At 45.4% G+C, this 18,550-nt stretch overlaps 1 protein-coding gene across 9 annotated transcripts in view; it reads right to left on the bottom strand.

Moving 5' to 3' along the window:
• The window catches only part of PRPSAP1 (phosphoribosyl pyrophosphate synthetase associated protein 1), a 79,252-nt gene that overhangs the window by 39,052 nt on the left and 21,650 nt on the right, over window positions 1-18,550 (bottom strand). For all 9 annotated transcript variants that reach the window (XM_029600431.1, XM_029600437.1, XM_029600433.1 and 6 more), the window contains one exon: window positions 17,971-18,023. In XM_029600431.1, coding sequence (XP_029456291.1) covers window positions 17,971-18,023 — 53 coding nt within the window. The remainder of the gene's footprint in view (window positions 1-17,970; window positions 18,024-18,550) is intronic.

Genomic DNA, 18,550 nt, shown 5'->3' with positions numbered 1-18,550 from the left:
ACTGTTCTGAAATGCACATCATCACGTTAAAGTGGGTCCCCTGACACGGATCCAGTGTTTCGCCGCAAGGCTGCGTCGGTAGGGACAAACATGAAAGTATCAAATCTAAAAATACAAGCAAAAATAAATAATGTGGGACAAAATACTGATGGGACAAAGCTGATATATCTACCGAGACATAAACATATCTGTGTCAACTTAAACAAAAGGTGACCGGGAGCGCACAGATAAGACAACTGTGGTCCTTTAAATGCTGTAATTTTGGTGCGAAAGCCGCCAACCAACCAAAACAGACCAGAGAGACAAGACAAGCAGGACGTGAAAGGAAACAATCAAACCAGAATTAAGTGAATAAACACCGTTCGATCTCATTTTTCAGACCGTGTGGAGAAAGATTGTTAAGGCTAGAGATTCATTTCTGCCATGACATGTGGGAGAACGCCATCCAGTGGCACCAAACAGACTCATCTCTCCAACTAGTGGCACTTTTAGCTCTACTGAGCATATGCACGAGTTCCCTCATGGGCGTTGCCTTGTGAGCCTCCTCAGTTGATAAAGTTTAATCTAGCTAGGCAGTCGAGTCTCCAGTGAGGCGGGCAGGTATTTAGCATGGCTAATTCATCCTGCTATCTACAGAAAACACTATTTATGATAAGCAGGCTGAATTAGCCATGACCTGTGGAGAGTCTCAAGTTGAAGACTGCAGGGGAGAATTTACTGAGTAAGCAACCCAGACCCCACCGTGAAGAGTAGACTACTGTGAGAACAGGTTGTGCAAAACTGCTTGTCCAAATTTACTATTAGTTCTTGAGAGTGCGCCCAGACAGTAACAGGAGAAAGGGATGAACCGATGACCACGTCTTTGCGAGGTACTTCTCGCAAATAGGCAACAGAAGAGGCCATAGCTCACTTGATAGCTTTGGCAGTCTGTAATTTGTGTACCTGCTGAAGAGTAGCAGTGCTGAATGCATTCCACTATCCAGTTTGACTGTGTACTTTCGTGACTGCTACTTCAAGTCTGTTAGGATTGTGTGAAACAGAGCTGTAAAGCTTGGTGATGTAACCAAGTTGTTTTCTTATAGTAGTCCAGAGCTCTTTTGCAATCTAACATATGAAGGATCTTCTCACCTTCATGTGCATGAGGAGATGGAAAAAAAGTAGGTAATATGATGAATTAATAGATATGAAAAGCAGAGACCACTTTTGAGAGAAACTTAAGGTAGTGCAAAGCAAAATTCTATTTTGGAAGAATTGCATGTTCAGGGGATAATGAGCAAGAGCTTGGCGTTCACAGACTTTTCTAGCAGAAGTCACTGCTACAAGGAAAACCATTTTCCACATCAAAAACTTTAAGAGAAGCTGTCTCTAGAAGTCCAAAAGGCAGCTTCATCAATCAAAAAAGGACATAGTTCAAATCCCATGGGACCAGAGGATTTGTACCGGAAGTTTCACATGACACTAGTCTTTCAAAAATCTCGATACCAGTGGGTGAGCAGAGATGATTTTACTGTCTATCGAAACATGGCAAGCCACTATGGCACTGAGATGTATTCTTACAGGGGATGTAGCAAGGCCTGAGTCAGAAAGGAAGAGCAAGCACATTAACAGATTCTCCGGCTTGCAAGATAATGGGTCCAAGGCAATCTGATGGAATCATGTGGAATATCTTTTTCATTTGATGGCATAGTTTTTCTCTAGTTGAGGGTTTGCTAGTTGAAACCACTAAGTATTCAATGTCTCTAGGCAAAAAGAGCAGAGATTACTGAGCCTTCAACATACAAATCCTGAATCCTTACAATACAAATGAAAGCTTACAATTTATGATCCTCTGGCCAAATGCGTTTCTTTTGAACTCATTTGATATTATTTATTCTCGAATTTAATGTTATCAACTATGTACCCTTATTTCATTTCATGCTCTCCTATTTTAATTTATAATTTTAATGATATGTGCTATGTACCATTATTTATTTGTTTTTTTTTTAATTGTAAAGCTTTTGCTAAGTTAATGTTCATTGTAAACCGAGGTGATGTTTCCTTACGTGCTGCGGTATATAAAAACACTTAAATAAATAAAATAAACATCCAAGCCGTCAGTTAGCAAGGCAGGGTCTATCCACAGATTTATTTGGAAGACTGCTGGAAAGTTGTACAAGATATACAAACCACATTTGTCAGGACCATGATGGAGCTATGAGGATCAAGGTTGTCCTCCAGAATATGAAGGTCTGCCAAGTTATGTACATTGCCCCGGATGCTACTAGCTCTAAGCCACTCCATACACCAAACTTCAATGGAGGCTGAAAAGTCATGTGAGAGGGAACTGAACAACTCAGACAGAATGCATTCCTCTGCATCCAACAGCAGTTGGGGGTAACAAGTGTCGCCATCCACAGGTTGCAGAAAAGGATTTAGGTTTTGAATAGTCATGTAGATTTTGCAACATATAAGATTGGTGATATGAGCAGTAAGCATAGAGCTCTGAAATACTTTTTCCAAAATTGTCTAGTAGCCTGTGGTTTTTGCTTGGAAGTGAATTTGAATGATGATTTTTTTTTTTTTTTTTGCCTATTTCAGTGTGGACTCAACTATGACAGACTGATGAAGTAGTTGGGCAACGCCGAACCCCGGTGACTCTTGAACTCTATATCTGAGATCTAGTTTTCTGGCCATAGGTATGCCAGAAATAGGAGTTCAATCACAAATCTTACCCCAAAACCAATGTATTCCAGTCACCTAAATATGTATACACAACTCTAAACAGTGGTTCAACTGGTCAATATTAAATTAGCACAACCTAAGGGCTGTTAGTGAGTTTCTATATAGCCGGACTGGTGCGAAACTGGCTATAACGAGTAGATGAATCCGATGTGATAGGAGACTTTTCATTGATGACGTCATTTCCGGTCGTAAGGAGTTTAAAGGAAGCTCTCTGGGGAACCGCCATGTTAGGAGTGATCGTGTCTCGAGATAGACCGCATATAATTAAAAAGAATACAGAAGCCAGATATGTGAAGTGCTGAATTAGAGGATGGTCTTGGATGGTTGCTATGTCGATACAGAAGTGAATCCCCTGAGGCAAGACTTTGTCCGAAACACGATCGTGTCGGGATTGGAACTCCTAATGGATGAGTATTTAAGTTCTTCTTGTATCTGAATTCTTGAAATATAGCAAACTGCGAGCCAAAGTTGGTGTTAAAAATTTGGATTTTCAGCAGCACGTTGGGGACAAAAATTTTATTAAATGGACAAAAAAATCTTAAAAAAATATATATAAAAGTTGTTGTAATTAAAAGCAAGGTGACCTTATACCGCACTAGAGTCTGTGGTTAATCACAGACCCTTAGAGTAAGGGGCCTACATATGCAATCTTGAGTTTGGCTATATGATTGTGCTAAATTGATATTGACCAGTTGAACCACTGTTTTAGAGTTGTGTAGAAATAGGAGTTCCCCACATTCTCATCTGTAAAGGTTCAGAATGTCAAACTAGAAGACCCACTGGTTCCGATGGCATGTACAGTATTTGGAGGAGACCAAAGACTTCCGACTGGGGGTCTTTATCCTTGCATACATTAATACCTAGTTTCTTTCCCACAAAATGAGTAGGTAAGATTCTCCAGAGGCGATGTATGGTCAGGAGGATCCATAAGTGGGTCTAAAATATAGCCTGTAGAACCTTCTAAACCTAATGCTGTGGACTCACTAATCCAGGACTCTTGAGTTCTCCCAGTTGACTTGATTCTGCTGCAATCAAGTTGGATGATGAAGAATCTAGAGGCAAGGGTTCCAATGATGCGTTCATGCTGATAGGTGAAACTGGGGCCCTAGTCTGAGGGACTGCCATAGTGAAGGTGGAGAGGAGAGGCTGGATATGTCCTTCTGTCTTTCTAGTCAAAAAGGTAAAGAAATTCTTCACCAAATCTGCAGTCTGGTCAAGTGACTGACATGTCCTCTGACCTAGTGTAAGAGATGGAACATTCTCTGGAGACAAGAATGGCTTCCAGTTCAACAACTGGTGATCTACTGTAGGTGAGCGGTATTATGGAATATACTAAATCTGGTGCCTCTAAATGGAATTCCTCCACCAGTATTTATGAAGGAGTGAAGGCTTCTGTAATTGGAGAGGGCAGAGGCAACAAGTTCCCTTCTGCACCTGATCTAGGGCAGCAGACATACAGCTGCATAGGCAGTGAAGCATGTCTATTCTGGTCTGGTGCTCAATGCACAGATTGCAGTAGTATAGGAGTCTTGTGTTTTGATGGAGGTGAATATTTGGAAGCTGCCAAGGCATGCTTTGAGGGTCTCCCTTAAGCTGTGTCAGCGAAGCTGGTACAGAACTGAGATGTTTCTTCTATGCATGCCATCTGCTGTATCAGGATCAGTGGCCTGAAAGAAGTCTTAATGCAATGAGTTCTTGCACTATACATCAATGGATCATGGTGCACTATGCATAGTGAGCATGGTGTATTGTGTGCTCTAGTGCATCACACACTGAGTGTCAAATGCACTTGTATGCTGTGCGTCAAGCGTTCTGATGTGTCATGCATTGAGTACCTTAGGCCAACAGTATCGAAGCCTGATGCATCGTGCTTCAAGGATTTATGCTTCTTTGGATCAGGCTCCCAGGCCTTAAAGAGCAATACTACTTGTTTGTCAATGTAGGGTGGCTTGTACTACTCAACCCCACTTTTGCCTGCGTTGATGGGGGGATTTTTGGAGGAGCTCTGGCACAACTCCTTATCCAGTGATGTAGCTGCTGCACTGTGGGAAGAAGATCTGCTGCGACTCCAAACAGATTTACATAGCTCCTCAATTTTACTAGTCCTGGAATGCTGGTACTACAGGACATCCATCCTCAGGCATAGCAGTTTGTCTGATCACGGCTCGGACCATGGAATCGATAGCACAGTTTGTGCCAGTCTATTAAGGACATTACCTTGCTGCAAATACAATTTCTGAACCCACTGACAGCAGCTTTCTTTTTGCCAGAAATATTGAGATGCCAAGTATATATATATTTTTTTTATCTTCTAGCACTGAAAAGTGCTGTTGTGGGTTCTGCAGAGGCAGTGAGACAACTTAAGAAGGTAAATACTAAAGAAAAATATTGAAGCTGAAGAATTTAGAGAAAAAATATCTAGTGAGAGTGAGTACACATCTGTGTTTGTGCTCAGACAAAAAAATGGCTCTGAAGAGCTAAAAGCTCTACTAGATAGAGAACTGAGTCAGTCTGGTGCCACTGGAGGAGACCACATCATGGCTAATTCAGCCTGCTTAGGAAATCGGAATGTACCCAAACTACTCCTGAACAAGCTGGGAAACTGCCACACTTGCTCTCTTTTCCTCAGCAAGGCAGCATCCTCCTTCACTCTCAACTCCAAAAGATTGTGCCTCATAAAGAACACAAGAAAAACCATCTTGCCATCTTACAAATTTCCTATGGAGAAATCAAACACGACTCCACCCGAGGCTGCCTGAGCCCTAGCTGAACATGCCCTGACTAACTTTACATTGATAAGGGTAAATTCTTGCTAAACAGTCACGACGATCTTCCTAATCCAAGGCACTATAGACAATGAATAAAAGATCCGACTTTCAAATATATCTTAATAAAGCTCTTCTCACATCCAAAATATGAAGCGCACTGTACTCTCTCCTCATTGCTGTGTCTACAAAATGAAGGTAAACAGACTGACTCAAATGAAAAACCAAAACGACCTTTGGGGAAAAGGCACTGTTTGAATCTTTACCATGTATCTGTTGTATGTGTACCTGGAATGTCGTACTGCTCTTGTGTTTAAGAATAAAAAAAAAATTTTTAAAAAGCTTCCTACCGGTACAATAAAGATCCTGCAACTCCAAACTTCCTCCTGGTTTAACTTATCACTACCAGAAAAACTACATTTAAGGTAAGAAGCTTCAGTGAAATTGAACCAATAGGCTCAAATTGCAACCTAAGAAGGTCAACACCACTTCCAAATCCCAAGAAGGAATTGGGTCTCTAACCAGAGGGCCAATGTGCTTAAAACCCTTCATAGAAAAAATGAAACTTCTGAATGACAGGACAAAAGCCTTCCTAAAAGCCTGCCCAATTTGAGTGGAGGAGTAGCCAAGTGGTTAGAGCAGTGGGCTACAAAACCAGGAGACCAGGGCTCCTTGTGATCTTGGGCACCCTCCATTGCCTAAAGGCACAAACTTAGATTGTAAGCCTTCTGGGGATGGGGAAATATCTACAGTAATTGAATATAATCCGCTTTGAAGTGCTGTGAAAAGCAGAATATAAAAATCTATATAAATGAAAATTAACATGAAATAGCTACAATCTGTACCTTCAAGGAGTTTAGAGCTAATCTTTTTGACTAGCTGTCCTGCAAAAATCCAGAACACAAGGCACCGAGGGCGCTCCTGGGCTCTACTTGTTTCTTAGAGCACCACTGCTCAAAAATCCTTCAAATTCTCACACAAGCCAAGAAAGAGGAGAATTTTCTAGCCTTTAACAGTATGTTCACCAATGCCTGAGAATAACTTCTCTCAATCAGACAATCCTTCTCAAGGGCCAAGCTGAAAGATAAAATTGATCCAGGTTCTCTGGAGAAGAAAAGGTCCCTGAAAGATCAACTCTGGGGAAAAACTGCAATGGAATTTGCTAGGTAGACTAGATGGACCACGCGGGTCTTTTTCTGCTGACAGTTAGTATACTGACAGAGAAAGAGGGAGAAATACTTCACAACGTTTTAACACTGGCACATACATCTCCCCACTTATCAAATACAACCATATCATCCTGCCTCAGTCGCTCAAGAATCTAACTAGGTGATCCAGGTCATAGAAAACAAAGTTACTGTATGGAAACATAATTAGATACCGTATTTTTCACTCCATAAGACGCACCTAGGATTCAGAGGGGGAAAATTAAAAAAAAAAAAAAATGGTGTGCTAAACTGGCTCTGTTCCCAGGCATCTGTGCGTCTTATGGAGCAAATTAGGGGAGTGCATAAAATTTTGTCCCCGTTTTGTTTTCGGGTCTGGGGAAGACCATTTCGGTCCACTCCCCAGATCAGAAAACTCATTTTCTCTTTTCTGTGGGAACCCCCCCAAAAAATCCCCATCCCAACCCTTTAAATTTAACTAAATACAGCCCCCCACCCTCCTGAACCCCCCCCCCCCCAAGACCTGCCAAAAGTCCCTGGTGGTCCAGCGGGGGTCCGGAGAGCGATCTCCTGCACTTGGGCCGTCGGCTGCCAGTAATCAAAATGGCGCCGACGGCCTTTTGCCCTTACTATGTCACAATGGCCAAAGGGCCGACGGCCCAAGTGCAGGAGATCATTCCCCGGACCCCCGCTGGACCACCAGGGGCTTTTAGCAGGTCTTGGGGGGGGGGGTCAGGAGGGTAGGGGGGCTGTATTTAGTTAAATTTTTTGTCCACAAAACTGAAAATTTTTCCTGAAAAACTATTTATGAAAAAGAACATCTTTATCTTTTTCCAAGCAAAAGGAACCAAAGTTGCTCTAATTGTGATATCATCTATTGAAGCTTCCAAGAATGTTGAGATACTAGGTTCACTAGCAGTCAACTGATCAAGAGCCCCCTCAACCTTATTAATTTGTTTTACTTTTAGGTATATCATATATGTTAGAAATCAGGGGTAATACCTTCTGCATAGCCTAAAATCTCACACAAATACTTTTTTTTTTTTTAGCAACTCAGATTGTGATAAGCGAGTAACTGGAAAATTCAGAAACCTGAGGTTTTTCCCCCAAGATGCAAATTCTCCATCTTTTCTAAATGATTCATAATAATCAAATTAGCTTTAATAAAATTAGACCACCTATCCAGGGCTGGTGCAAGAGTCTGTAGTGCCCTAGGCAGACCACTGTAACCTCCACCTCCGAGCTGAATATGCCCTCCGACAGTGGTGTATATAGAATTATGGTCACCCTCTTACAGTTCTCTCTCTCATATACAAACCAAGCGAGTGCTCCATGACTGCTGTTGCCTCTTTCACATTTTGAAAATGGTGCCCTTGTGTACCTCTGTGGCGCCTCGCCCATTGATGCTGCCCTAGGCGACCGTCTAGTCATGCCTAATGGTCATGCAGGCCCTGCTCTTATCTTGAATAGCAGTAATAGATGATTTAACTTCTACAAGTTCTCTCTCCACTTCTCCAATCTTTGCATTATATTCTTGATATTTTGAATGGAAATCCTCAGATAGCCTTCCCACATGCTCATTTAGCTAAAATAATCTTTCAGAGCTAGAAACAACCTTCCAAATGTCTAGTAGAGAAATATTCTCAGGAACCAAACTAACAACAGATATCAATGCCCCTGTGGTCATCCCCATCTCACCTCACCATCTGCTACCAAAGGCAAGTAGGTATTGCCATTTGGTGTTGAAACTAAGCTCTCGATATCTTCCAAACAGAGCTCAGTAGATGCCTTTGCAGGAGTTGTAGAGCCAACTGGGCCTTCTCCGAAACTTTGGGATAGGTTCAGTATGGCTTGAGGTGTAGTCTGCTGTAAAGGTGGGGTGTTAAAGCCTGAACTAAGGGAGGCCTCTAATGAAAGCAAGCCCTCCCCAACATCGCCCATTAATACCGGGGGATTAATATAAGTTACATAGTGATCCATGGGACCCAAAACAGGTGTTACTGGTGCTGGCATTTTCTCTTTTTCCCCATATAAGATTTCAATTTGGACAATAAATGAAGTCAACAAGAAATTCTATAAGGGGCGTGCCCCTTTGCCGGCGGTGATGCACCACAGTCACGCCTCTTATGTACTTGCAGTTCCCCAAAGATGATGTCACTAGCTGGAGGGGGGGGGAGGGGAGAAGGAAGATCTCTCTCGCCAGCTCCACTCCCCGGACTCCCTCTCTCTCTGTGGCGTCCACCGACATTTTTACATACCCAGAAGGTATGCAAAATATGAGCAGGGCTTATCAAATGGCCCTTTCCTCCAAATGATTGATGGACCACAACTCTCGAGCAACCTGCCCTAGGCAGTGGGCCCCCTCAACCAGAAGGCTGGAGCCTATTGTCACTGTAACCAAGGCTGGATTCTCAAGTTCCACCCCTCTCAGCAAATTCTTAAGATCCATCCACCAGGTCAAAACTCGCTCTGACCTGCTCTGGTTGGTGGAGAAATAATCCTGCAACTGAGGATCCCATCTAGACAACAAGGCTTCAGAAGGTGTCTCATGTGCATCCTTGCCTAGGGAACCAGTATGCCATACTGTTGGACTTTGGAACGATACCAGTGCCTGTACCAGCTGCCAGACTTTCTGAAGGCTTTGCGCCGTCAAATGCGCATGGACCTTTCTTCATGTCAGACAGAGCTCCCAGGTATTCCAATATTTGAGAAGATATCAAACCACTCTTGGAGAATTCTACTACCCATCCAAACGCCTGCAACAACTCCCCTCTGCTGATAGCTAAAGGATTCTCATGCTCTGGCTTTGCTCGTATAAACCAATTGCCCAGGTACAGGCATACCAAGTTTCCTCTTTGTACTGCACAGCCACCACCACTACTGCCCTTTGGACTGGCCCCTTTTGAAAGGGGCCAGTCCAAAGGGCAGGACTTGGAACTGAAAATGCCCCTACACCCCAACTGCAAAATGAAGGAATCTCTGATGGCACTCCAATCAGAATGAGTATATATGCTCAAAGGGTCTCACTGCCATAACTACGGATTTCAATTTCTCCATAAGAAAATGAGATACCACAAGGAAATGTTCACTTGCTTCAAAATCCAAAATGCCAAAATGTCCCTACCTTATTAGGAACCACAAAATAACCTGAATACCTCTTGACACTAGTGAGATCATGGAACCAGAATCACTGCTTTCAAGCAAAGTCATCTCTGGGGCATTTCTCGTACAGCTTCCTCCTCCTTGAGTGAGTGACAAGGGGAAACCATAAAAGTGTCTGAACTAAGGAGAAAAAAAATTAAAGGGCATATCCTTCTTGCATTATCCCAAAAACCCAGACATGAAGCAGCTTGGACCCAATTCTGATAAAACTGGGACAGGCTTAGGGGATAGCTACTGCTATTACCGGCATCAGTAGCATGGGATCTATTTAATGTTTGGGTATTTGCCAGGTACTTGTAACTGGATTGGCCACTGTTGGAAACAGGATGCTGGGCTTGATAGACCCTTGATCTGACCCAGTACGCCAGCTTCTTATGTTCTTAGGCTTCTGCCTATCTCCAGAATCTGAGACTTGGTCCTAAAACACTAAATGGGCTATACAAGAGGATCCAGACGACATTACGGATCCTTCTTTACCATCCATTTTGCAGGCCAAGAGGACAGAAACCTGCCAAACGGCCAGGCCAAGACCTTTAACCAAAGGAGGGACTCCCCTACTTAAACCTCCTGGAAACCTAAAAATCTATTACAGGATTGAGCAGAATGCTCTCCAAATAGAAAAGTTCCGACAAACTGGACTTGGAGATGGAATCCACTGACCAATTCCGCAACTACAGAAGTAGTACTGTTAGCTATAGCATGAACCAAGTGAAAGTGCCTCTACCTCTTCCAGAACAAAATTCTGACTGTGCTATGAGACCACTGCAAGCAGCACTTTGAAGCACCATGCTAGAGGTCTCTAAGGCTTCTCTCAATTTTCTTATCTTGTGCATCCTTTTAAGGCTGTGCTGTCTTCCACTGGAATGGTTGTGCTCTAGCAACCAAACAAATCAGCGCATCCACCTTTGGGAAAAATTCATCCTCTCTCTGTCCTGAACCACACGGGGGGGGGGGGGGAATTAAAATAAAGAGCAACCCCCCCTCCTCCCTTTAAAATTTTCCTCAGGATAGATCCATTCCAGGTCAATTAAATCATTCACCATTTTATGCAAGAGGAAGGCTTTAGTGGGTTTCCCCCGATACTTAACATAATAGGATCCTCAGCAGAGTTACGACCCTTGTTTCTCTGCAATATTCAGAGTTCTCAAAGCCCAAGTTACCAGGGAAGAAAAAAATCCTATGAAAACACTTATCATGGACAAGCCATCCTTCCCCATCTGAAGGGTATTTCTCCTCTTTCAATATTCCTTCAATGTCAGTGCCATCCTGGATTTTAAATTCCTCCCTCTGATCCGGTGGAATTATCCTCATCCAGGTAAGTTTTTTTGTTTGTTTTTTTTTTTTTGTTTCTGTGCCTTTTGTTTCCCTTCGGAGCTTCCACAGGCTTAGAAAAAAAAAACTTGGAACAGATCACAGGACCGAACTCTGCCCCATAGTGAAGATCAACTGCATGCATTTAATAAATGGAAACCTAATCCAAACGAGAAAGACACATTCAAGGAAAAGGGGCAGTGGCCGCGTCAGGTTCCTGCTCCTCTAGACTTAAGCAAAGGAAGCTCTGAGGCATAGATGGAATGTGTTCTAAAGCAGTGCTTCTCAGCCCAGTCCTCGGGGCCCACCTAATCAGTAAGGTTTTTGGGACATCCACAGTGAACATGCAAGGGCTAGGATTCGCATACAATCAAGCCCGCGTGTTTTCAACGCGCTATTTTTACCTCTCATACAGTTAGGGGTAATAGCGCATCGAAAACGCGTGGCCAACCCCCGCGAAACTAACAGCGCCTGCAACATGCAAATGCATGTTGATGGTCCTATTAGTTATTCTCGCGCAATACAGAAAGTAAAATGTGCAGCCAAGCCGCACATTTTACTTTCAGAAATTAACGCCTGCCCAAAGGCTGGCGTTAATTTCTGCTGGCACCGGGAAAGTGTACAGAAAAGCAGAAAAAACTGCTTTTCTGTACAATCTGACTTAATATCATAGCGATATTATGTCGGAGGCCCCAAAATTAAAAAAAAAAAAAAAAAAAAAATTTTTTAAATCAGCCGCCGGCCCGCGGGTTGAAAGATGGACACTCAATTATTCCGGCGTCCGTTTTCCAGGAGAGTGGCCTGGGCGCGCGTTGGGAGAGCGGGCGCTCGCCTTGGAGCGCTGGTTCTCCCGTGAATTTTACTGCATCGGCCCAAATGGAAGCAGTGTGTATACAAATCTCTCATATAATATTCATTGTGGATATCCTGAAAAACCTGACTGGACTGGGCTGAGAAGCAATGTCCTAAAGTAAAGATTAGCTGTCCCCCCCCCCCCCCTTTTTTTTTCCCCCTTAGTTGCTTGGCCATATGTGTTCAAGCCCATGGGAGACTATATCCCTGATAGCTTCCTGGGCCCTAAAATGGCCACCAGTCCTGCCACAGTACCCATTTCCTCAGTGGAAACCAAATGCCTAGAAGGCCCTGTTGAAAAGAAACCCCTCAGAGCTCTAATAACGCCATTCCGACACACCCTTTCTTCAATGGTGCAGTACCGGCAACTCCCTTTCCCTCCTTGCCTTATGCCTGCAGGCCACAAAGCTGTAACAGAGTGCCAGCCTTCTTTCCTCACTCTACCAATGCTGCCATGTTGCCTCTGCAACACTACACTATAAACCACCGCAGCAGAGGAATCAAAAAAAGAAACCGGACCCGTACCACAGCCCCCTGCCTTCACTGCAGTTTGACTGATGGAAGTCCAACTTCCCCTTCTCCAGAGTGCTGCACCATCTTAAGTAACAAAAAAAAAAAAAAAGAAAAGTTCTTAAAGAGACGGTAGCATCTGAAAGGAGAAAACCTTTTCCCTTGAGAAGGTGGGGGAGTACAGGTCCCCTTGCTCAGGTGTGCTCCACTGAGGAAGGGAGAACAGTCTCACCCTCAGGAGCTGCCTTCAATTTGGTTTTTTTTTTTTTTAATGAACATTACTCACCAAATTGGGCCTGCTCTAACTGGGAGAGAGCGCCCAGAGTGTTTTCACTTCCAGGGGCTGCCACTTCTTGCCAAAACTAGGCCTGTTCTGACCTGGGGAGAGCCCAGAATGCTGTCACCTCTTCAAATTTCCTATTAACCTGGCCTAAACCAGGTATGCTCTTCTACCATCTGCTGAAAACAGAGAATACTAGCAGGCTGGTGTAAGCACGGATGCCTATAAGGGGGTGACATTAGAGAGCCAGTTAGTCTGTCTCCTGGGGGAATTTTATGCTACTGCAGAATTTCTGCAGATTTCACATCCGCATACAAAATCTGGCGTACAATATCCTCTGTGCAGTGGTAACCACTGCACAGAGGATATTCACCGGCGGGCTCGCAGCAGTGCTGCGTTTGGCTCCGTGAGCATGCCGGAAAGGGGGGGGGGGGGGGGGGGGGGGCGGCGCCATAGGCAAGACACATGGCAAGGCTCACAGGAGTGAGGTAGCAAGAAGAGCAAAGCTCCGCGAGCCTGCCTGAAGATTTTGGGCCTCAGAGAAAGCAGCTGAAGTGGGGACTGCGCAGGCTGGGCAATCGGAGCAGCTGAAGGTGGGACTGCCCAGGCTGCTGACTACGGAGTTTCCTCGGTAAGCAAACTGATTCAACCAGTTGGGGGGGGGGGGGGGGGGAGACTATTTGGTAAATGCACAGGGAGGAGGGAAGACAATGTGCCCTGGCCATTGTAAGGGGATACACATTCATGGGGATCTGCAGTTCTCTCGCTCTCCCTTCCCATCTTCCCCCATTTCTCCTCCCCTCCCCAATTGGCTGAATTAATTCGCTTGACCAAATTTGCTTGCCTACCTTAGGCTAACCTGCGGCTCAAGCAAGGTTGAGGAGAGGGGTAGAAAACATTAGTAATTAAGGGAAATGGGGAAGATGGGAAGAGAAAGAAAACACACTCGGGCCAATCCTGTATCGTGCGGTAGGAAGAGCTGCGTTAGTGCCTACGGCACCCGCAGTTACCGCCCGCACAGAGCAGCTCACCTACCGCGCGATCCTGAAGCCTAATTATATGTAAATGTAAGCCGCGTCCGAAAAGCCTTAGTCCCGCGCAAACCAGGATACTGGATAGAGCGCCTATACAGGATCCTGGGTGCGCGGGCCTAAGGCTTCACGCCACGCTGGTATCTGTCATTTCAAATGTCATTTGAAATGACAGATACCAGGAAGCAACGGCGGCGACAGCGCAGAAGCAACGGCGAAAGGACTTTTCAGTGTCCCCCCTCCTCTCGGAGCAGGGCGCGAAAAGCTGCCTTGCTCCGGGAGGAAGGGGGACACTGACAGCGACGAAGCTTTCCCCCAGCCCGGACACCGGCGAAGCCAGAAGACAGCGGCGGAGAAACGGCGAAACGACTGTCAGTGTCCCCCCTCCTCTCGGAGCAGGGCGCGAAAAGCCGCCTTGCTCCGGGAGGAGGGGGGACACTGACAGCGGCAAAACTTTCCCCCAGCCCGGACACCGGCAAAACTTACAATTTTGCAGCCATGAGCCACGAGCAGGAAGGCGAAGATCTGGCTCCGATAGCTCCTCCCGACAAGATGGCCGCCTGCACGGGGAAAGAGTACAATTGGCCGCTCAAGACGTGATGTCGTGACGTCACGTCTTCAGCGGCCAATTGCACGCTTTCCCCGTGCAGGCGGCCATCTTGTCGGGAGGAGCTAAGGCAGGCCAGATCGTGTTCGTGCTCGTGGCTGCAAAAAAGTAAGTTTTTTGCCGGTGTCCAGGCTGGGGGAAAGTTTTGCCGCTGTCAGTGTCCCCCCCTCCTCCCGGAGCAAGGCGGCTTTTCCGCCCTGCTCCGAGAGGAGGGGGGACACTGACAGTCGTTTCGCCGTTTCTCCATCGCTGCTTGTGCGCTGTCAGTGTCCCCCCTCCTCCCGGAGCAAGGTGGCTTTTCGCGCCCTGCTCCGAGAGGAGGGGGGACACTGACAGTCGTTTCGCCGTTTCTCCATCGCTGCTTGTGCGCTGTCAGTGTCCCCCCTCCTCCCGGAGCAAGGTGGCTTTTCGCGCCCTGCTCCGAGAGGAGGGGGGACACTGACAGTCGTTTCGCCGTTTCTCCGCCGCTATCTTCTGGCTTCGCCGGTGTCCGGGCTGGGGGAAAGCTTCGCCGCTGTCAGTGTCCCCCCTCCTCCCGGAGCAAGGCGGCTTTTCGCGCCCTGCTCCGGGAGGGGGGAGAAGAGACAAGCGGCGAAACAACTTACTTGCACGGGGAAAGCGGTCTCCGTGGCAGCCCCAGTCCTCTCCCCTCCTCCCGAAGCCAAAAAAAAAAAAAGCTTTTTTTTTTGGCTTCGGGAGCAGGGGAGAGGACTGGGGCTGCCACGGAGACCGGCACCCATGATCGCGGCCGGGGCAGGTGAGCGGGGGCTGGGGGAAAGCTTGCCACCTACCCTGACCCCTGCCTCTACCGCCTGGGTCAGGGTAGGCGGTAAGTTTGCAGGTTAAACGCGCGACAAAGCGGCAGGGAAAGGTAGCGTTAGTCGGGGCGCGGGTTACGGGATGCTAGGGGAATAGCTAATTCGCTCGTTTGCATGCAATATCGCGCTAATTCGCTCGTTTGCATGCAATATACATGCCGCGGGCGGAAGGGGTTACCCGGGGAATTTAGGACGCGGTAGGAGTAGGTTAAAGGGGATTCGGGATCGCAGGAAGGGCTAACGCGGCCGGAACGTGAGTTAAAAGCGGCTTAGGAGCAGGGTAAACGCAGCCGCACTTTACAGGATTGGCCCGACTATCTGGTAAAACCCACAGGAAGGACGGACGAGAGAGAGTGTCCTGCCTGTCATAAGGGGACACACATGTTGATTCTTCTGGTGACCTGCTGCTTTATTTTTAATTTGCATAATTAAAAAATATAATTAAAAACAAAGGGGATCAGGGAAAGTGAGAGATTGCTGGTGTTCCCGTTTTGATTCTCAAATGAAGTAAACATTCTCTGAACATTTTGATGCTTTCTGCCAGAAGGAAAAATCACTGAGAAAAACTGTTTTCAGTACTATAATTTAAAATGAAAATACTTTTTTTGCACTGAATTGCAGAATGATGATTTGCAAAAATATTGTGTTATTTTGACAAATAAGTGTGCAGAGTTTTGCAGAATTTTCAGATTTTTGGCACAGAATTCCCCCAGCAGTAATCTGCTGGTCGGTGAGCATAATGCATTCATCTGGACTGGTCTTACTGGATAAGGAAGCCTGATTTTCTTTTGCTTAAGCACCTGGCCTGCAAAACCCTCCAAGAAGATTATGTCAAGGATAGGCAACTCTGGTCCTCAAGGCAGGTCTGGTGTTCAAGATAAACAAAATGTAACCAAAATTAACTGGACTCTGGGACCAAATATATCCGATCACTATTTGGTGTGAAAAAATCTGAAAACTGAACCAGCCTACAAGGACTGGAGCTGCCCATCCCTCATTACTGGTGATCAGAACAGAGAAGACTGCTGTGCATCAGGAATGTGCATTGGTTTGAAACACGTTACATCTCAATATCAAGAGGAAGCCTCATTTCCTGCGAAACAGTTATACTAGGTGCCGGCGAAAAAGCTGCAGCAAGTATCAACGTGTAACTGTCGGTTCGGGGCTGCTGGGGATGGCCAGAGGCTGCTCCACAAAAAGTTGCTGTTTTCTGGGGGAAGACCTCTGACTTTCCCCTATACCTAATAACCCCCCCCCCCCCCAAGTGGCCAGCCCCTCTGGATCATTCCCAACCACCCCCCCCCCCAAAAAAAAAAAAAAAAAAAGGAGTACCAGCCCCTACCTACACCTTCCGTGTGATTCTTAGGCAGTAAAAGAGGAAGATGCTCACCTGCCTCCTACCCCGCAGACATCCCTCACAGAAGGTGTCATCGGTCCCGAGATCAGTGCCATAGTCAATCTGAAATGGCCGTACAATAGAACACCACTGGCCGGTCCCGAGACCTGGGCCATTTTGTCTTGACTATGACACTAATCTCAAAACTGACCGGCACCTTTTGTAAGGGACATTGGAGGGACAGGAGGAGACAGTGAGCATCCTTCCTAACCACTTTCACTGCCTAGAAAACGCACGAAAGGGGTTAAGTCACAGCCAGGGGAGTTCCTAGCCGAGGCACTTTTTTTTTTTTTTTTTTTTTAAATCAGGCATGAGGGGCAACCCCATTTTGGGGTTCGATTTTTTTTTTTTGGGTGGGGAGCTTGGTTTAATACTTATTTCAGTTCTGCAAAACAATAAACAAATGACACCTGGGGGAAAATTCCCCCAAAATAAAAATGAAAATGGTAGAGGTGCATAACCCACTAGCTCTGGCTTCATCTATCTGGACACTCGGAAAATAAAAATTAAAAAAAAAAAAAAAATGTTTTTGACAGGCTGCTCACCACTACTGTACATATAACAGTGGAAGAAATGCCCAGGTAGTACTGACCAGCTTTTAAGAAGCATGTTGGTAAATCTCGGAATCAACCATGGCAAAGTTTGCCCCTCTGTGTGTGTTTACCTATTTTAAACACACTACATATTTCTTAGACGTTTAAAAAAAAACTTAAAAATCTTATTTTGTTTTGGGGATAATGCAGGCCGGGTAGTGACCACTGACCTTAGCAAAAATGGACTCTGGCCGTAACAAGTGATCCTTGGCTAGGCTCAGTAGCCGCTTTTACATCACTTAGGAGGGAATGTTCAGTCTCTGATGCATTTCCCCAATATATAGAGGCAGAAGTACGGTAACTTTCTTTATTTTTTAATTGTAATTCTTACTGTCTGGGACATATAGTGCTATAAAACAGCACTATTCACAAATGAGTGTGTATGCCACTCTGCCACGATCAAAAAATATATATATATAAAAATGTTTTGAACAAGACCTTCCTGGGTCTACATGGATCATGGCATTAACTCACTTGTCTATCAGCTACATGTCCTGCAACCAGATTCTCTCAGACCCTGGCAGACCCACTATCCCCCTCCCCCGCTTCCCTAGTGCACCACCTCCCTACCCCCCCCCCCCCCCCCTTTCCTGTCAATACTTCTCTACCACACACAAATCAGATAAACCAGAAAAATATGAAATGTTCCACCGGCACCTTCATTTTAACTTTTAAACAAACAGACCAGGGTTTTGTATGTATTAGTTTGACCTGAAAAACGGTGGATCTGTTCGGCAAGTATGACCACCACACTTTACCTCCATTTGTCTCCTGATACACCACTGCTTTGCCCAGCTCAGCACCCAGACGCCTGGAGGAGGGGAAAAAAAAAAAAAAAAAAAAGACATCAATCTCACCTAACAGACTTGCTGATTAGTCAAACTAATTTGGTTAGAGAAGTGGCATATTCTCTATAACAAGAATTATCCTTCAGTGCTTCTACTGTGGTGTCTTACTGTCAAAAGAGTACCATTATGAAGAGAGACAGAGAGAGAGCATGGATTTAACCCCCACCGCAGCATTTTACTCTCATTTCTATCAAAAATGTCTCCCATCACCACAAAACACTTTTGGCTACAAATCATCAATCCAGAAGGGTTTTAAAACATGTGCAATTAGTTACCACCGTTTCTTGCATGGAGGCCAGGCAGTTTAGAAACCCTCTTCATGCCTCAGGAACAATGCAACTCATGACTTTGAATAATATTCTTGTACTTCACCCATCCACAAAGGCTGCCTACCACAGCTCCCACAAAACAAACGGGGGAATGCTTCCCATTGATTTTTCGGGAATGTAAACATTTGAAAAAGTCAGATACAGACAATTCAAATGATCCC

Source organism: Rhinatrema bivittatum, chromosome 4 (assembly GCF_901001135.1).
Source record: "Rhinatrema bivittatum chromosome 4, aRhiBiv1.1, whole genome shotgun sequence".
NCBI classification, from domain to species: domain Eukaryota; kingdom Metazoa; phylum Chordata; class Amphibia; order Gymnophiona; family Rhinatrematidae; genus Rhinatrema; species Rhinatrema bivittatum.
Note: the sequence above shows the minus strand (reverse complement) of the source record. Positions and strands in the feature narration are given on the sequence as shown.